This window comes from Neopsephotus bourkii, unplaced genomic scaffold, assembly GCF_033783945.1.
Source record: "Neopsephotus bourkii isolate Nb327-2 ecotype Australia unplaced genomic scaffold, CSIRO-AGI_Nbou_v1 NB_1526, whole genome shotgun sequence".
Taxonomy (NCBI): Eukaryota; Metazoa; Chordata; class Aves; order Psittaciformes; family Psittacidae; genus Neopsephotus; species Neopsephotus bourkii.
The window spans coordinates 175,722-195,615 of record NW_026902002.1 but is presented as its reverse complement, the minus strand read 5'-3'; the positions used below and the strand labels follow the sequence as shown (position 1 = coordinate 195,615).

At 41.4% G+C, this 19,894-nt stretch overlaps 2 protein-coding genes across 7 annotated transcripts; one reads left to right on the top strand and one right to left on the bottom strand.

Moving 5' to 3' along the window:
• Positions 1-1,263: 1,263 nt before the first annotated feature.
• FAIM (Fas apoptotic inhibitory molecule) lies at positions 1,264-8,895 on the bottom strand. 4 transcript variants are annotated; one of them, XM_061369992.1, is made up of 5 exons: positions 8,710-8,895; positions 5,190-5,325; positions 4,605-4,833; positions 3,874-3,923; positions 1,264-1,731 (listed from the first exon to the last, which is right to left on the bottom strand). In XM_061369992.1, the coding sequence occupies exons 2-5, from the start codon at positions 5,298-5,300 to the stop codon at positions 1,582-1,584; spliced, it is 540 nt and encodes a 179-aa protein (XP_061225976.1). In that variant the 5' UTR covers positions 5,301-5,325; positions 8,710-8,895; the 3' UTR covers positions 1,264-1,581. The 4 variants fall into 4 exon arrangements, with proteins under 4 accessions (XP_061225976.1, XP_061225974.1, XP_061225973.1 ...); XM_061369990.1 differs by lacking the exon at positions 8,710-8,895 and adding an exon at positions 8,346-8,474; XM_061369989.1 differs by lacking the exon at positions 8,710-8,895 and adding an exon at positions 6,002-7,256.
• On the top strand, positions 8,891-19,667 carry CEP70 (centrosomal protein 70). 3 transcript variants are annotated; one of them, XM_061369987.1, is made up of 16 exons: positions 8,891-9,037; positions 9,490-9,589; positions 9,892-10,015; positions 10,305-10,485; positions 10,800-10,969; positions 12,133-12,192; positions 12,848-12,947; positions 13,345-13,433; positions 13,784-13,858; positions 14,926-15,028; positions 15,726-15,896; positions 16,533-16,679; positions 17,206-17,374; positions 17,939-18,053; positions 18,993-19,072; positions 19,459-19,667. In XM_061369987.1, exons 1-16 carry the CDS (start codon positions 9,029-9,031, stop codon positions 19,518-19,520), a joined length of 1,755 nt encoding a protein of 584 aa, XP_061225971.1. In that variant the 5' UTR covers positions 8,891-9,028; the 3' UTR covers positions 19,521-19,667. The 3 variants fall into 3 exon arrangements, with proteins under 3 accessions (XP_061225971.1, XP_061225970.1, XP_061225972.1); XM_061369986.1 differs by having other exon boundaries at positions 13,291-13,433; XM_061369988.1 differs by lacking the exon at positions 12,133-12,192.
• Positions 19,668-19,894: the final 227 nt, after the last annotated feature.

The following is a 19,894-nucleotide window of genomic DNA, read 5'->3' as shown; positions in this document are numbered from 1 at the left end:
GTTATGGTAAGTGTGAGGCAATATTTCATGCTTTCTAACAGTAGTTGCTATTACAGTTTTTATTAGTTAAGATATTCCAAGTACTGTAGACATATGTATTCAAAATAAAAAGTATGACTGATACTATCGGCTAACCTGTTATTTTTCCATATAATCTTAAGAAATTGACTGAACTTCAAACTTCTCAGTGGCACTGAATCTCTTTGAAAGGCTACAGAATAGTAGAGAACTAATTCAAGCTACAGCATGAAATTTCTTTTTAATTAATCTCCTTTACTGGTTATCTTTTAAAGATTACAGTGTCATCCCTGTAGCCAGGTATCCCCTCGCTGGGTCTGGAGTGATCCGAATCCAGTGACTGGAAAATTCTAAGAGCTACTATAACTTATGCTAATGTAAAAGGGGATTCAGTTCAGCTCTTGTGTACTCTGAAACTTTCTTTACTAACACTTGAGCTATGCCTGGTGTTAGCGGGGTTCAAAACAAATCTATTGCCTCCAACTAAAAGCTACTACCAGATTTGTCAAATTTGAAGCATCTAAACCCATCAGTTACAGCCCTGACTGAACACCTACAGGGCTGTAACAGTAATACAGAAACAAAGGCTTGTCTGTCAATATTGGGCCTGCTTCTAGACTGAAAAGCCACCTGTGGTTAAAATGGTGATTATGTGGGGAGAAGCACTCACATAAAACTACCAGAAACTAACAACGTCATATGTTAAGCATTTCGGCCATGTGTAAGGCACTTTGCTAATGGAGAGCAGTTTGAAACCCAAAACACAGATGAAATTAGCATTTAATAAAACTTTCTTTTCTGTAAGGGTGCTGAGGCCCTGGCAGAGGCTGCCCAGATAAGATGTGGGTGCCCCATCCCTGGCAGTGTTCAAGGCTAGGCTGGATGCGGCACAGTGGTCTATTGGAAGGTGACCCTGCCCATGGCAAGGGGTTGGAACTGGATGAGCTTTAAGGTCCCTTCCAACCCAAACCATTCTAATATTTTGTCAATTCCAGCACATTTGTACTGCACCCACAACTCCCAAGATTAACGGTTGCAGTGCTAGGGACCATCCAAAATAAATTAAGTTATAAAAGTCTAACTCTGAACTCTTCAGTAAGGTTGCAAGTGAATTTTAACTGATTACCAACTTTTTTTAATAGCAAACATGATTACTAGAAAACTTTGACAGCTTACTCCAGTGCCCAGCACGTGCTTCCTCCTCCCTCCACGTACAACCACAGTTTAAAGGATTCAGTCTTACCAAATATTTATCTTCCATTTTATTATAGTGAGGTATTTTCTAGTATATAATTTCTACTTAAGCTCACCAGTATTCTCTGCACTTAGTGATATAATGTATATATTTATATACTTATATATACATAGAATTCTTTAAAAATGGTCACGTAAGAGGTTGTATATAATAATTTTCAACTGGTCTGTAAAAGAGTAATTCCATACACAGAAACTAGAAAATAAACCCAGCACAAACCAGATGTACCAAGTAGTACATAATAAAATAATTACCACAGTAATTGAAAATTCCTTATCTTAGTCCTACAATTATCAGTTAACTGGAGGCTACTCCACAGTCTCTGGGATTTCTCTGTCGTCCACAATGAGGGTATGAATAATTCCTTCCTTTCGTTTGCCACTACTGACAGCTTTAATGCAACAGCTGTGATCACCAACACTGAAGTGAGTTTCAGTCCCATCTTCTACAAACTCACCCTGGGAGAAAAGAGACAAGAATAAAACCAGACATGTGCTACTTTAGTAAAGTAAAAAGCTCAAGCGCATCAGACTGTTTCCAAGGTCAAGATCGCTCCTGGTTTCCACAATTACAGCAGCTGTGAGTACCTGTGACAAATACAGTGCAAATGATGAACAGTGGAATCTCAGACTAGGGCTGTGTTGAGGTGTCCCAGTTAAAAATTTGTGACTATTAGGTGGCAATCAAAATTTCACATAATCAGAAGTGGTAAAACTGAGCTTGTGAATCAGTATCGTTGATCCATGCCAGTGAAACAAAAAAGGAAAGAAAGTTTCCTTCTGAGTGGTGTAGTACAATCAGTAAGTACCACACAACTGAGGCTGAAGTGGCAGTAAAACATGAAGTATTCAGTGGTGCCACCTACAGCAGGATGAAGAGATTCCTGACTGGAGTGTAGCAGTTGTGTGATTTGGATACGCAGCTCCTGCTGCAATTACGTTATTTCCCATTATAGATTTTGCGACTGATGGCTGTGTTTTTGTCATGACCTTTGGGAGGGTAGAAAAATCTGTGTGCTACTCTAAAGCAAGCACAGTTTGACAATGAAACCTGTACATGTAGCTTGCAAGAATATCTCCTAGCGCATTTATTACATCATGGGAAAGACTGAGAAACATCAAGAACAGAAATTCTGATTCACTGAAAGAAGATGTTTCTTCCACTGATTACCACAGAAACACTTGGTGAATCTTCATCTTGTTTTCAAGCACAGCAAACCTGTTGATTTTACAGTTTGTACTCATCCAGGGGCTTACTTGTAAACACAGTGACAACTCTCTAGTGAGAAAGCACATTGTTTAAGGATGGGGAAGCCTACATAGCATGCATATTGATGGCTTGGCTTTGCGAGCCAAGATTTGGGAAGGGCTTTAACCATGCTTACAACAAGCACGATGACCAAGGGCAAGTGGGTATGCAAATCGAAAAAAGGGAGCTTAGACAATCAGGGAGTGTCTGACCTGGACTGTCATCTCCTGAGTAATCTCGAGCTACCCATGTGCTGGTTCTCCCGCATGCAAGGTTGGATCTGCAGCTTCCCATGCACCTTGTCACCCAGCGTTTCGACCCTCGCCTGTCCATACAGACAAGTGAGAGTAAGCCCTTCCACCCTGCGCAGTGGATTTTTTAGGTGAAGCGCAGCTTGCGCAGAACTGGCCCCACCCCTTTACACCTGAGGTTTAACTGACACGGCCTAGCGAGCTAGGACAGTGACAGCAAAGTCCACAGGTCGTAGGTTTTGTAAGAGTGTCCTTCTCTGATGGAAGGCCATACAAGGCTTCATCAGTCCGGGTTTGAAGGTAGGAGTTTTCCTTCTCCTTTGAGGAAGGCCTGTCTTTGGTGACAAAGATTCGGAAGACCTTCACCCACACATTCTGAACGAGACAGTCATCTCCAGGGTCAATCACAAGCGACTGATGACACAACAGCACAATAAGTGCCCACGCGGGATACTTAGAGGCATTCAGTCATAAGCCTGCAGATGGTATCCTCGTGCCAGTGGCTCCTCAACCAAGCGCACAGTATGCATATTAAAAGCCATTTATATCACAGTATAAAAAGACACCAAATAGAGTAAACCTTCTAGCCATCAACCTAATCTAACAAATGATGCAGATGTGACAGAAAGACAAAAACTTGTATTTGTTCCAGTGAGACTATTAAGCCCTGTGTTAGGGACCATCTCTAAATGGAAAAAAAAACCAGACTACATGTTTTTAACTTTCAGTCACTGCTAACATGAGCAGATTTGGAGGAGGTGGCTCTACACTCTGCATTACGCTCAAGTCCCTTCAATTCCCATGAAGGTTTTCTTGTGAAAACCCTGGACAACTGACTCAGTTTTATTTTGCTTGTATAAAAAGTGTAAACAAAAGCATTGTTTACCCTTAAATAGCTAATGTTTGGCATCCTAATTCAAATATTGTCAGCTGTAAGACACAGTGAAGATCATTCAGAACAAACTCATAGTGTACTGCCTGTCCAGGTGTACGCTCATACTCTGTGGTAAAGTGAGGTAATGTGCCCCTCTGCAGCTCACTTTGCTAAGCATTGGTTACCTAGCTACAGCCTGTGAAAAACCTTTGGAGATGATCACCTACCGCTGTTTCCATTTTTTGACCGTTGCACCACACATCCATCGTATCCTTTTCTGTGAAGGAAACAGAAAACAAAAAGTAGAAAGAACAAGATATTTTTTTCCGTTACAGACAAGAAGATCTAAGAATTTTAAAAATTTACTGTGGAATTTTACTTTCAGTTCCCAAAACAAGCTCCTTGTTATCCATAGTACCCAGGCTACAGGGTTTGTTCTCATACTGGAGAGATGAGAGGCTCTGGCATCAACTGGCAAACAACTTTTGCTATCAACATAAGTTTTTACCTCTCCCTAGCCCTGCCTACTGTTCTGGGTTGTTCAGAATATTGTCAGAGATATTATGACATTCTTAAATTGAAAAATTTGAAGAAAGAAAAATTCAGGAATTTCTGCTCATTATTTCAGTGTTGCTCATCCAGTGAAGCTCTAACATCTTCTTCCAGGTCAGCAGTGTTATTTAACATGCTTTACCTGGACAACTGTCTTGCTAGGGCTTTCTTTTCTGTTTTTTTTTTTTTTTTTAAATCTAGACCATGCTGCCGTAGGCTCACACAGGTGTAACATGACCATTATTTTTCAAGCTGTATTTAGTATCTAATCCTAAACTTCCAGACCTAGGATTTCACGCCGCAACAGTTCTAGTCACTGAACTGTGCTTTCTCTTCATTATCAGTTATTAAATGTGTACAAGTTTACTCAAAGGCAGCAACACAAAGTCATTCAGTGTTTACTTACCTAGAACAACTCTATAGTCTGCACCACCCAGAGTCAGTAACCAAGTATTGGTTGTTTTTGACCTGTTCTCCATATACTTCTTGAGACTCTTCCCATTGATCTCCAAAGTATATTCATATGCAAAGCCACTGACGGCATCAATGTTAATAGTAGCTTTTGTTTTGGATGCTCCAACAGTGAATGTTTCTTTACCCACTAATTTAAACATCCATTCTTTTCTTATTTCTTCCTGCAGAATAAAACAAAGGCAATGGGTATTAACTGATAAAACATGAATGCATGTTTTAGTGTAAGAAAAATTAACTAGAACTTGGGAAACAGCCCAGTACTTAGCTATTATTTCAGAAAGAATGAATACATGGTATTTTCCGTATCTACAGTGCCTCTGCCCAAGGACAGCAAAGCACTTCATGAATATTCATACCTTAACTGTAACTGAAAAAAGAAATCAGCTAAAGTTAATCAACTGAATACACCTCACTTGCATTTATTAATTAGTCTTTTTGTTTGTTCTGATGCCTGTTGCATGGAAGTGCATTTATATAATCTGTATCATAGTGGATTTTGAGGACACAGCAATTTCACCTTTCCATCAACATAGACAACACGTTTTCCTGAAGTGGTTCCATGTTCAAATTCAATCTTATGAACACCATCACTTAAAGCTACTTCCCAAACAGCCACCAAATCTGTCATCTTCTCTAAGTGGCTGTAGAGAGACCTATGGAAAAAACAACAAAGTAAATCGTCATTGAAAGAGTTAAATTACTGATGTTTATACTTCAAAGTTTACTGCATCAGGGCAAGTCACTTTTTACAAATGAAAAGTGAGACTTGAAAGAATAAGCCTAATAATTGCTTCTTTTTTCATGTTTTCAAACACTTAAATGTGACAAAATATCACAAAATATAAACAGACACTTAAATAGACTCACTTTGACAAACACCATACAAAGACATATATATATCCATCTAACCTCTATAATTTCCTCTTCAGGTGACAGTATGGTTACAAAATTACACTTGGAATTCAGATGCTCTTGGACAGTTCTGCAATGTCTTGGCAGGCATTAAAATACAGTATTTTGATTGGTCTCTGAGAAAGTGTTTTAGCATTTTAAACTTGAAAACTAGTCAGGATGACCAGTTCAGCTTTTACCTGTTTTAACACCTTTCTCTTTCATCTTTCTTATATATTACGTACATCATTCAGCAATGCAACTCTGCACACAGAAACACAAAGGCAGAGATCTGGCAAGATAATCCTTTCATTTAAGCAATCTTTAAGGTTCAGATACAGTCAGAAGTGACCACTGGGACTATGGATATCTTTCCAAATCTGCCCGTAGCACAATACCTCTTTTTCAGTTTAAAGTCATACCACAGTGATTTTTTACCTTACTTCATCTTCACAGATAGTAATCTCCTCACGGGATGCCATAGTAACCTATTAATCCAATTAGCAGCAAGAAATAAAAGAAGAGCAGAATAGCAGCAGAGAAGCGTTGAGGCCTAGATTTCCCCCGTTTACTCCATTCAAGACAAAGGACATCTTTTAAAGTGTCATGAACTATCATGCACTGCCATATATATGATGACATACAAATATATTTATTTCCTCTTAAGACAGAATGGCAAATGTAAGTATTCTTTTACAAAATCAGAAGGTGCAATTTATACTAGTTTTATCAGCACTTTCTCATTTACTTGATGGAAAAATGGTTTCCCTAACTTGTGAGCAAGAGCTTAAAAACAAAGAACTTGACCAAAACAGGAACCAATTCCAGGGCTGCCCATCTCGGTCACAAACTGAAGCAAACCAGGGACTGTTGCCACTTTTGGGAAAGCAATATAGCACAGGCAACAAGGCCAACTAACTCATTTTATTAAACCACTGCTATCTGCATTGTCTGTGCATATCAGTAAGCATAATTTAAGTAAGTGCAAATAAGCTATTTTTTTATGAATTGCACTTTTCAGTAAAAAATTAATTAAAAGTGAAGTTGTAAGTTCTGGGGTCTCTCTTCAGCAGAACAGAGGACCCATTTTAAATGCACCAGCAGAAGTGCATTTAAAAACTAAACCTCCTTCACTCTGTCCTAAGCTCCTATTTTAAAACATGATCAAGTACACTGTAGTTGTGGTTTTGTCAGTACACACATTTCTCTTCATAAACTGAAAATTAGGTTTTACTGTTTGTAAAACTTTTCTAAGGATCCAAGGATTTAATTCTCACAGTGAGATTGTTTGGATTGTTCCTAAAATTAAGGATTGGTTTCTCTGAAGGTTCACATCCTCTGGCACATGATGGAAGTCAGGATGGGTATATTTCATAGAATCCCAGAATCATTTGGGTTGGAAGGGACCTTAAAGCGCACTCAGTTCCACCCCCGTGCAATGGGCAGGGACACCTTCCACCAGACGAGGCTGCTCCAAGCCCCATCCAACCTAGCCTTGAACAGTGCCAGTGATGGAGCATTTACCACTTCTTTGCGTAAGCTGTTCCAGTGTCTCACTGCCCTCACAGGGAAGAATTTCTTCCTAATCTAAATCTACCCTCTTTCAGTTTAAAGCGATTCCCCCTTGTCCTGTCACTACATGCCCTTGTAGAAAGTCTCTCTCCAGGTTTCTTGTACCCCTTTAGGCACTGGAAGCTGCTCTAAGGTCTCCCTGGAGCCTTTACTTCTCCAGGCTGCACAACCCCTGCTCTCTCAGCCTGTCTTCACAGCAGAGGGGCTCTAGCCCTCAGACCATCTTCGTGGCCTCCTCTGGACTCACTCAAGCAGGTCCACGTCCCTCTTCCTTTGGGGGCCCCAGAGCTGAATACAGCAGAGGAGGGGGTCAGAAATCAGCTCCCTCAACCAGCTGATCATGCTTCTTTCAATGCAGCGCAGTACGCGGTTGGCCTTCTGGGCTGCAAGCGCACACAGCCAGCTCATGCTGAGCTTCTCATCAATCAACACGCCCAAGTCCTACACTTCAGGGCTGCTTTCAAGCTATTCTTATTTTGGCACTTCTCTCTTCCCTTCTCAAAGGGTGCCACGCTTTCAGGCCAGACCCAGCTTCTCCCTGCCAACTAATCAACACAAAAAGTGGCCTCAGGTACAAAAAGAAACCCCAGAAGAGGTGGCACATGGAGCATGTCTAAAGGCTACCCACAGCGATGGCATTACCCCCGGCAGGATGCAACCCTGCTGCATGAATACTAGCAGGTAATTTAGGATCAATACCACAGGGGTGAGGAAGCATCCCACAACATAGTTTTGGTTTTGTTGTTTTCTTTTTTAAGAAATCAACTCAAACTCTAGGCCAGCTCTATGTCTTCTGAAGGGCAGCGGGTACCCCGGGTGCGAAAGGAGAGCCGTACACTGCCTGCTGCAGCCAGCCCTCCCACGTCCCCTCGCTGGCTCCCATCCAAGGAAACGGGTTTGTACTGACTGCCAAACGCCAGGCATCGCTCTGCATGTTCCGTTAAACCAAGTCAGCAGTGCAAAATGAGATTTACTTCTTTATCCATAATGACTTGTTCTGAAAACTAGGCTAGGATTACCACTCTGCATCCATTTAATCCATGCCTGGTAACAGACAAAAAGGGATGGTGCACTAGCAAGTGTATGAATTACACAGACGGCAAGTTTCTCCACACCACCCACATTTACTGCCAGCAAAGATTAGGGGGGTTTGTTTGTTTTTATCTAAGCTCTGACAGCCACGCTTCTAAACCCTCGTCAAGCAGCTTACTGCGATCGCCTTGATCCTCCATAACCGCGGAGACAAGAGGCTGCCCGACCCTCCGGCAACACGGCCCCATCTCGACCCACTCCTCCGCCGGGCCGGGGCAGCGGCAACAGGCGAAAGCACACACCACCGGACACGAGGTCTGCTTCCTCTCCTACCTCCTCCTCCTCCTCCTCCTCCTCTAACGGCCTGGCGGTCTCCAAGGAGCCCGGGAGACGCTCCCTCCACCCGCGCGGGCCCGGCCTCCCGCCAGGTAGTGTCCGGGCGGAAAGGGACTGAGCTCCGCGGTGCCTGAGAACGGATCGGGCCGCCGCAGGCGGGCAGCCGAACGAGCAGAGGAGCCATCCCCGCACCTCGCCGCTCCTACCTGCGCGGGATTCTCCTCCCCCTCGGCTCCCCGTGCCGCAAAATGGCGGCGTGCGGCCAGCGCCGCCCCGCGGCCGCCCGCCTCCCTCCTTCCCGCCCCGCCGGCGCGGGCGGGCCGTTACCGCTTTCCCCGGCCCGCTGCTCTTCCCGCCGCAGCCAGTTCTGTACGAAGCTGGGCCCCGTCGCTGAGTGGGACCTGCCGAGGCTGCCTGTCCCGCTGACCAACCTCTTCGCTGTCCTGTATCCCGGTGGCTGTCTGCAGGCGGCGGCGGTGGGCCCGGCCCTCTTTGCTGGCGATCCGGGAGCGGGCGGCCCACGCCATGATAGAGGTACCGTGGCGAGCCTGAGGCGGATGTTGTTACTGCTCGGTAGTTAGAACAGAACAGAAAGAAAACAAAGAGTAAACCCCAGGGCGGGAGCTCGCGCCCTCTGGGGGCTTCTCCCGCGGCTAGGGCGGGGGTCTGAGACCGGCTGCACCCCTGGTGCGCTGGGGTTGACCAAGGGCTGGCTGTTGTAAACTTTCACTCATAGCACAGCCTAGGAGTGATGAGGGAAACTGGGTGCTCTGGGTATTGTTAAATACACTTTACACCAGTACTTGTTTCAGATCCTATTGGAATGTCTCACAAGCCCTTCTACATGACTGGGGCTTTTGGGGGCTTGGGGTTGGTTTGTTTTTATTTGGGAGCATTTGGTATTTGCTGCTGCCTGCACAATAGGAAAGACAGGAGACCATGAGCTGATTTCGAGAACTTGGGTTTCTGTCTCCTCCCACCTGCAGCAGGAGAAGGCTGAATGGGAAAACCTAAATAAGCTATTAATGCGTCATGGGTTGAAACCAGTGAGTCTTGCTGCCCCCCAAAGCTGCAGAAATACAGCAGGTAAGGAAATGCTAATTGTACAAGGTTTTGTATTTTGAAATGGTAAGCCTAAGTTCATAGGCATCTCTAAAGCTGCCACTTCCAAAGGGTAGCCGAGATGTGATCTTCAGATACTATCCCTGGCAGTGTTCAAGACCAGGCTGGGCTGAGTCTTGGGTGACATGGTTTAGTGTGACGTGTCCCTGCCCATCGCAGGGAGGTTGGAACTAGATGATCTTAAGGTCCTTTCTAACCCTAACTGTTCTATGATTCTATGATTAAAAGCCTTTCATTATGACTTTGCTTATTTTATGTATCTCCAGATATGATTGTCTTAGACAGTCAGTCTTCTCTAGGAATAAGACTTGCGTTAAAAACACTGGTGGAAAACACTGACCGACAGCAGAAAATGATGCAGGGGCTTATGGAGACCAATCGTTCTCTTAGGTAAGGATAAGCAGTGGAAGGAGCTCTATCAGTCTCCTGTTCCTGACAGGTGGAGCTGTTGTTACACCATCAGCTTAAAACTGTTTTCCTAAGATTATTGGCCAATATGCAGCAATGTTTGCCTGGTTCCTTTTGTGCTCTTCTGCTATTTCATCTGCTGTTGCTTCCCATACCTGCTGCCACAGGCTATTACTGAGCGTCATCAGATAATATTGTAAGGCCTTTGCTTTCTTCACTGTCTTTAGTGAAATTAGTTTAGTTTAAATTAAGGATTTATTTGTTTTTTCAGAGATGAGATCCGTCAGGGAAGCGGTTGGGCATCACGACAAGAACAACGGGCTAATGATTTGGAAAATGTGGTGAAAAACATTAAGTCCAAAATTTGCCAGCTGGAAGATGAGACAATAGCTAAAGTTTGCCAGCAACAGAATCAAGTCAGAGAACTTCAGAAAGATCAGCAGGCTTCACAGGTAATTCAGGTAGTGCTGTCTGAGGATTCAAACTTCTGACTTGTTTTAAAAGCTCTAAAAATATTTACGTTGATCAAAACAAGCATGAGTTCTGGGCCATAGAGTTAGTACATTGTTTATAGCTAGGATTTTTCAATCTGTACAGAATTTTCTAGCAGTAACTTTGAAAAATACCTGTATCATTCTTTCGCTGCCTGTTCGGTGTGGCTGAAACTGAGCCTCCTTGGGAACAAGTGCCTACCTGGACACGTACAGTACTGTCTTCAGTTTGTGGGTTAGAATAATTTTGTAACTCTCCCATTATCTGTTCACAGGCAAAATATCAACAGCAGCAGGAGAAGCTGCAAGAACAGGAAGAGACAATTGCCCGTTTGCAGACGGAACTGTGCAGAGTTGGCCTGGAGGAGCAGCGGCGTGTTGCCACTCAAAATAAAATGTTTTGTCGCTTTTGCAAAAGAGCTCCCAAGTCTCTTCTAGATCAGCAGTAAGCAATTTTCTTACGTTGGTGAGCGACCTATAACGTTAAATGAAGAAAGATTTTAAAGTAACTGTTCTCAATATTTATATTTAGGAAAAAATAAAAGGCTGGAGACCTTAGGAGTGCAGGCTGAAATATGAATTCTTGCACAGGTACATCAGCACAGGGATTTAAACAATGCGAGCTTTGTAAAATCATGGCAGAAATTCAAAACATACACGCTAGGTGTCAGCAAAGAGAAGGGAATGGTCCACTCTACTCTGGAGCTCCGTATGTGTTCGGGTGATCTCATCCCGGGACTCTAAAAATATAAATTAAAAAACAACCAAAGAAGAAAACAACAAAGACTATCCCCAGCCTCACCAGAAAGGGGCCTTCCAGTTCTGGAAAGTGGTCTTTGCACCTGCAGACTGAAGGTTTGCTGCAAGGCTTCCCAGGTACTTCAGGGAAAGTTCTGCAAGTATTCCAAGCCTGTGTCTCTTGCAGTAAGATCTCCATAGTTCTGCTGTAATCGGAGATTTGACAGCTCTTAGGCCCCGGGTAGCCACACTTTATTGGGCTGCTGTCAGCTGATTTCCTAGGCCTGGGTAGCATTTAAAGGGGATTGTGTGTGCACACCATCTTTCTTATGCCCTCACTGTATGAGAGGGAGGATCACTGAGTTTGGTTCCCTGTGCATTCTCACGTGTCTCTCCAAAACAAGCAATCTCAGAATGCTCAAGAGGAAATTCAGTTTCTCAGCTGTTCAGTTTTTTGTGGGTCTGGGTTTTACAACCACTCTGAAAGCATATTTAGTTTCTTCAGAGACTGATGTTCTCGGCTGTGTGTGACCTGTGCTTTCACCTCCTGCAATGGTCGCAGAGCTGTAGCACTCAAGACTGAGCCTCACTGTTACGCTTGCTGGGGAAACAGTCACAAGATGATAAGGCTGTCAGGAGAATTTAGCTTTTTTCTCATCTTGAATAATTTTGCTGCTTTTTAGACTAGTGCGTAGTTAATGTCTGTTCTGTTCTGGAAAACTGTGACCATGTTTGGTATGAGAGAGAACCTTCTTGAAGCTGTCACTTCTGGAGCATAGTGCAGATGTACAAACTGGCCTGTTCCAGGCATGATTTTTATTGGTTTTGGAGAATATCTGAGATTCAGTAATGCCATTTTCCTTTCTTTAGGTTCCTTTGTCTAATTGACTATTATGAATCTCAAATTAGTGAAATGAAAAAGGAGCTGAGGTAGGTCTCTTCTAGTACCTTATGGTTCTACTGTTCAAAATTTTCGTACTCCTTACTGTTCTTTAATCTTACAATGGTAAATTTTCTGTGTTCCAGATGTCACTAGCATATAAGAAACAGCAAAGAATTGTAATGGTCATGGAAGTTTGGTTTCATCCAGGGAATAACTGTCAGTCAGGCTAAGCAGCTGGTCATGCAGAAGGCTGGGACAGCTAGGAAGTTGTTTTTTTATTCTTCCTTTCCTCTTTTCCCATGGTTCACAGGCAGAACTACTGCATTAGCTGCGCTCAGTTGACTCATCTCCCTAGACAAACAGGCTGCCAGCTTTTCAGCTTTATCGTGGAGCCTAAATGGTACAAAGCAACAAGCTGAGATACCTGAGGCGTTCCTATCATTTGAGATTATTATTATCATGAACAAAGAAATGTGATTTGCTTGTATGGGAATTTCTCTCAAGGAATAAGTGTACTTAATTAGTACATGAAACAGCTTCCCAGAAACAATAGAGAAGAGCACTGGATCTTAGGGCAAAATTTCTAATCTATTTACTTCCCAGTTTATGGAAATATTACCATATATGCTGCTAACTAAACCAACATAGATTTTTGAGGTAATCAAATTACAGTAAACTGAAACAGTTTATGTTTCCCAATAGGCAGTATAAAAAAGATGAAGATCAGGTACAGAAAGAAGTGAAAAGCAAGGAAGAATTCTTAAATCTAGATGCTACTCCTAATTACAGAGCACTGCTCACGGTATGGAACTGCTAAGAATAAGTCCATGCAGATCTCTAAATGGTAACTCTTAAAATGCCATGTAGAAACATACATCTATTTGATGCCTATCCCCTTGTTCTTATCATGTGTTGTTCTTAACTTGCACACTGTCTGGGTAGGGTTCACTGTCTTTATGAAAGATTCAGTGCTATTTTGTGAGTTGTCTTTGCTTGGGGATTGTATAACCTTAATCACAGGTTCTCCAACTGTCGTCTAATGCAGCAGGCTCTTGATCTTAGTTGACTAATTCCTTTTCCACACTGTCTTGCTATATAGGCAATTGGGAGCTCTTCTTAACATATACATACTTTAAATTTTAAAACTTGTTGATTATGGAATGAGTGAAATAAGAGAAGTAACACAGCCTATGTTGCAGTCTTTCCAGAAACAGCTTATTGAAACAAAAACCAGGAATGAACAGCTTTTGCTTGAAAATATAAATCTCAAGAAAGATTTGGAAACAAGGTGAGAAAGGATAAGCATCATCCTTTGCAAGGGCACTTCATCAGACTGCTTTACAGAGACAGAAGCCAAAAGCACCATCATTGTAAAAGTGTAGTATGGAATCTGCCTTTTAAAGTGATATGTAGAAATAAGAAATGTCAGTCACCCTTCCCTCTGTACGCTGTTAGTAACAACAACTGCTGATGGTTAGTTTGCCATTTATTGCTCTTACCATGTGGAAATGCTGCAGAATTTCATTTCCAGAATGCTGCTGTGGCAGTGGCAGAGCTTGCTTACTCTTTCACTTGGCTGAGTTTTATAGTTACCTTCAAATGCAAGACATACAATATGGTACTTTTTCTTGCTAACAGACCAACTGCACAGGAATTAAAACTTTACAAGCACCAAGTGAAGAAACTAGAGAAAACTTTAAAGAAAACTATCAAGTAAGTATATTTCTTCAGTAACTTCCATGAATGCTCTGAACATCTGAAGGCAAAGATACTCTGCACCCTGTAACGTAGATAGCAGCTTATAAAGCGTGTACCTTATCCCCATTTCTGGGAGCCTGGCAAATGCTACTGTATCTCCAAAGACACACTGTGAATCTCTGAAATGATGGTGTGGTCTCTTTGGGGGGCACAGCAGTGTTTCTTATTTTATTTTGTCTTTCTGGATTGAATTTGAGTTGCCATATGGACAGGACCAAACTGTGGTGTTTGTTGCTTCCATGAGCTGTAAAGAAATCTACTGGTTACATTGTGGATTATGAATGAGAAAGTATGAGTTGACAAAACATTGCAGCCACTGAAGTTATGTCCATATTATTCTTAGAAATTGACTTTGTTTTTTTCTGAAACATTACTAAGAAAATACCTTGAAGGTATTAGAAATCCAGTATTGACAGTGTTTTTATCTGTAATTTCACTTAATCATCTGTGCATGTGTATACTGAATGATAAAAATTTTATAGTCTGAAAAAGACATCCCTTGCTTAAACTTTAAAAATGTTGTTCATTTTACATAAGGTATATTTATATGGTCTTTTCTCTTATGCAGTGGATAGGATTTAATGGTAGTTATAGAAAGTCATATCAGATTTCACAAGAAGAATAGCGAGCTATGTATAGAAAGCCAGGAAAGATGTTCAAGCAGATAAACACTGTGAGCATGGCATTTGACCCTTTTGAGTAAAATTCTGGATTTTAAGTCTTCAGCCATAGTAGAACCTGTGTAACAAAACAGCTGTGCAGCTGGTTGTGTCCCTTCTAAATCAGCATGCATTCTGGAATAACCTCAGCCTGGAGACTGGAGATAAATTAATGATGCTTACATAAGTATTACATTTTTCAGCTAGCTTGGTTTGATGGAATTCTATTGGCAGGTGTCATATAATGAAGATTTTTACTTTGTAGGTGTATGTGTACTTCATACCTGGTTCTTTAATCAAGTTGAAAGTAGTACCTCCTCATAAGGCTACTTATGTAACCCACTATATGTATTTGGCATGTAGATCTTCGGGGAGTAGTACCGGAGAAAGAACAGAAGACAAGAAAGAATCTGAGAGTATCGCAGGGGTGGATAGGCTGCAGGCAGTTTGCCAGCAGTACTTAAAGGTATGCAGATTTGATCTGTGCTGTGTGTATCTAGCACTATTACTACAGTGAAATGTAGCACACGGGTTTTGTTTAAGCATGTAAACTGAAGCATGCTATTTTGAATCTAAGGGTTCATTTGAAGTCCTCCACATGAGATGCGTGATGTTCTGGGTTTGGCAGTTAATGTAGGCTTGTTCTTAATTTTCTTAGTTGTTACATCTTAGTGTAAACTACCTGAAAATACAGCATGAAAGCAGAAACTAGGTTGGGAAACATCAAATGAATGATTTAGCTGAGGTCTTTTCAGGAGAGGGGATTTGTTCGAGGTCTTGTGCAGTACAGATCCTTATGTTACTGTTTTAAACATGCCTGAGGAGAGAGTGGCTTTTATTTTTCTTTGAATAAAAAAAAAAAAGCAAACATAATAGAACTTAGCAAAATGTAAACTGTGAAAAGAACAATGCCTCAAGTGTATAAATGTTACCTATCCCCAAAGGGGAATATGTTTGCGTTGCTTTTATGTATCTTCCAGCTAGTATATTTTTAAATCTTTGAAAGTATTACATATTGAATGCTTCTGTAAAATTCATTGATAATAACTTATTGGAGCTACTTGTGATTTAACATTTAGACCATCATGACTGTGGTAGAGAGGGATTTTATTATGAAATGTCGTACATATTTGAACAATAACATTTGTTATTTGTTGCTGAAGGTTTTGTCCCATATTGATTCTGTCTTGCGAAGCCCAAGAGCTCCTGCGTTAATATACAGGTGCAGTAAAGGGCCAGTGCAAAATTACATTAAAGAGAACGGGCAGGAATGTGGATTTGAGCACCTTCCACTTACTATAGAAATGTGGGCAGATCAGCTAATGGCCCTGAAGGTAATGCATTATTGTACTTGGTTTTATATTCTTCCTGTAGTGCAGTGACCCCTCCTTGGTCCTTTCCTATATGTAGGGTTTTTTTCTGTGTGCAGCTTTTGTTATTACCTGACTTGGTGTTAAATTTTAAAAATGTTTCTGCTATTTATATGCCATTTTAAAACACAGTGGGTGAAAAATGTGCAGTGTTCCTACACACCAGAGGTATTCCTCTGGGTATATCATCTAAATGGGTTTGTTCACCGCCTAAGAAGGCACTTAAATTTTAGAGTTGAAGTGCTTTGTGCATTAATGACGATCCATTCTCTTTTTCCCCTTTGTCTTGCCCAAACAGTAGCTTTCTGATCGAAATACAGGTGAAGGAATTCTGGTTAAAGCCAAACTCTCTGTGACCAGCATTTTCATTTCACTGAAACTAATATTTGACGTACTTTAATTGTTAGACTATCAGGTTAAGCAAGGCTCTAAGAACATAAGCAAGATACTGTGCTGAAGTTCCATGAAAACTAAACCCTTACTATCTCCAGTACAAGAATGTTTTTGCATATGAGAAATGGAAAATCTGCCTGTTTCTGTAATAAGAACACCTTCAAGCAGTTACTAAATTAAGTTGTGTCCTCTCCTGTCTTTTAAAAGGATTTGCATAGGTCCTTGAGAAAACTGTCTCTGGAATTGGCACCCTGGCACACCGAAGATCCACAAGACAACAGGGAGTCCATACGAGTTGAAGACCTCCAGTTCATAGTAGATGCCATTTTGGAAGAAATAGAAAATAAGGAAAAGGTAATTCTTCCAGGGGTTTATAATCACAAGTTGTTACTGTGGAAATCTCAAATGTGGTCTTAGCACAGTGATTAGATTTTTGCATTTGAAAGCCTCCTGGGGTTTACCAAATAGCTGTTGGAAGACATTCAATAGTCAGGGACTATTTTAATATAATGGATAAATTCACCTCGGGGAGGACTGCTTTAATCAAAGTCATTTGACCAGCAAGGAATTTGCATTGCCCTGTAGTTTCAGGTTATCCTGTTCTGTCTGTTTCTCAGTCAGCATTGAGAATACATAAATGTACTTGCTAGGCAACAGAGAGGAAAACTTCAGAGTTTTTTTAGTTTGCTGGATATTTGTGTCTGAAAACTCTCTTTTCAGTATGTCTTCAGATTTGAGAATATTTGAAATGCCATGGTTTAATAAGGGCAGTGACACCCATTTTTCTTCATAGACTAGTTTTAAGAATGTTTACTATTTAAAAGAATCCTTGCTTTGTTAAGCAATAACACTGATGAGTCTCTCCTTCTCTTTGCTACAGAACAGCCAGACACCATCCGTATCAACCCTGTTAGCAATAGTCTCTCACTTCCAGAAGTTGTTTGATGTGAATTCTCTCAGTGGCATTTATCCACGAATGCATGAGGTTTACACAAAGCTTGGGGAAATGACCAACACCATGAGAAATCTCCAGGAGCTCCTGGAACTAGGTAAAGACTTGCCACCTACCATTTGTTCACACCATTTCCAAAGGGAGGAGACAACCAAAGGCCTCATCTCTCCACTGAAAATTTGGTGAGATGATAGGAAATGTGTAAACCATGTATATTCTTCACTGGAAAGATAAAAATAGGTCAATTGGTAGTTTAAATAGCAAATCCCCATTATTTGTAAGCCTTTGGTAGTTGCTGAGGAATACGAGGGAGGCAGAGCAAAGGAGTAACAGAGGAAATTGATTTAATTCTTGACTATTTACTCTAAATATAACAAGTTATAGAAAGAATAACTCGGCCTCTGCTGTAGATTTCTCCTCAGTGATTCATTCTAGTGTATTTATGTCCAGTCCTCAGAAACTTCCGTCTTATGCTGCTAAACTTAGCTAACATTAGTTTATTTCTGACCATAGGCACTTAGTTTTGTGTGAATGGTGGAACTTGTATGCCTAGGTGTGGGAAAACCAAATAAAATCTGGGCACCTGCAAGAACTATATTGTGTCAAAAAAAAATCCTGTTAACACTGTTACAAAGAACATGAAGCGTTTGTTTTTCCATAGACAGCTCGGCTCCACCCACTGTGGTAGTGGATACTGTTGGGAAACTGTGTGACATAATTAATGAGAACGTGACTGAGCAGGTACAGCAGCTTCTGGGGACTCAGGACATCCACAGGTATGTGTGGCTGCTCCACCAGCGGCCCTTCTGCCAACATCAAATCTAGTAATTGAGAGAACAGGCTAGAATGGATACTGAAAGAAGCTTCACTTATTGGTTACAAAGTCAGCAAGCTGCAGCAGTAAAGGAGTTACTACCATCCTCCATGAAACAAATCCTGAATATTTTCAAAAGGATAAAGGAGGAAGAGAGAAAAGTCAGAAGATTCTAAAACCCTTCCTTGGCTTGCACGGATGAGGTGATAAATAATGTTCCATAGGATGCATGTTGCATAAGAAGACAAAGCAAATACTGCATGTGGGTAGGGAGGAGAAAGTGTTGCAAGATTACAGCTGTAATGTACAAGTTGTTAAGAGAGTTGCCTCAAGCTGACTGCAAATACTCTGGGAGCTGGACAAATTCTGTTGTATCTTCAGCAGATGATCACATACACACACTTGGTAGCAGACTATATGAACTCACACTCAGCCTGTGCTCCACAAATGCACTAACACAGAGGCAGATAGGGAGCCTGACACATGCTGAGTTAGTGATACCGACTCCCTCAGCCTTCCTGCACTCACCACAGTTTTAGCTAGGGAATGGCTGCTTGTCAAACATTTCCTGCTCCACCTCTAAGGCAGTTATATCACCCACCCCCAGGCAGTATATTTAGCATACACAAACTGATGTTCCAGTCCAAAAATCACCTTGTGCCATGTAAGGAGGAAAGGATGTATGTAGGGCATGAAGAGTGAAATTAGACTTCCTCTTTTGACAGCTAATAGTTGGCTACAAGTTTTAGAACTTAAACCCACATTTTGGTGTAGATGGTTTTATATGCTATTAAGCAGCAGCATTATTAGAAAGTCATGGCATAGTATGACAGACTAGCAAAGACATGAATTAAAAATGTCCTGGCACCTTTTATCTGACAGTCTTGTTTGCACCTTTCAGTATAATCAATAAGTTAGAAGAACACGAGTGCTTCTTTCCACCATTTCAAGCTCTCATTCAAGATTTGCTCTGTCTTCTAGGTGAGTAATATTTGCAACAGTTGTAATTATCTTCATGCCAACACTTCATCCTAAAACTTTAAATAGCTAACACACGTTTTGTTTACTGCTGGTGTACTAAAACACAAGGAGGATGTGAGGCAAGGTGCCAACTTTTGCCTCACTCTTTTTCCATCTTTTTCAGAGAGTGACCCAAATACATCATTTTTATTGAACAAGGGGTTGTACAGAGTCAATCATATTACTCGTAAGATAAGCTGAATTGAGAGGTTTTTCCAAAAGCATTACAAAATGTGAGGAGTTTATTTTATTTGCTAGCTGTATTTCTAGCATCTTAGAACTCTGGCTGCACTCAGAGGTGTTCTCAATACACACACCTTACTGTTTTGCTTTTTGTTCTGTTTCAGAGATCTGTAACCTGGATGATATTTTACCTACAGTGCGAAAGTTGAAGTTGGCAGCTAGTTAAGGGTTACTCTGGTCTTCTCTAGCAAGATGATCTTACCTGTGATGGAACACACTGGCGCCTATGACATGACAGCTACCTCTATCCTCTAGTACCCTAACAAACAGACTTTTAACATAATTAAAAGTTGCTGCATTTTATATTTTTTTTCATTTTTCTTAATTCTTTGTCATTTTAAGAAAAACTCACTATAACTCCGATCAGCCGTCCCTGAAAGAGAACCAGTACGCTCTGTATCAGCTCAGGAAACTGAACCCAGCCCAAGGCCAGATGTGCTCTAACCACTAAGCATTTTGAATGTTGCTGACATGGCATGAGAGAAAGGTGCTCTAACAGCTTAGCCATAACAGTTCCATCAATGGCCTGGTCTTGGTTTG

Bases quoted from the DNA above. Each gene is read 5' to 3' on its own strand.
- FAIM (XM_061369989.1), bottom strand. From the start codon at position 6,045: ATGGCATCCCGTGAGGAGATTACTATCTGTGAAGATGAAGTAAG. The intron at 5,326-6,001 runs GTAAAAAATCAC...TTTTTTCCATAG, and splicing joins ATCTGTGAAGATGAAGTAAG to GTCTCTCTACAGCCACTTAG. The intron at 4,834-5,189 runs GTGAAATTGCTG...TTTATTCTGCAG, and splicing joins TTGTCTATGTTGATGGAAAG to GAAGAAATAAGAAAAGAATG.
- CEP70 (XM_061369986.1), top strand. The intron at 10,016-10,304 runs GTAAGGATAAGC...TTGTTTTTTCAG, and splicing joins GAGACCAATCGTTCTCTTAG to AGATGAGATCCGTCAGGGAA. The intron at 17,375-17,938 runs GTAAAGACTTGC...GTTTTTCCATAG, and splicing joins CCAGGAGCTCCTGGAACTAG to ACAGCTCGGCTCCACCCACT.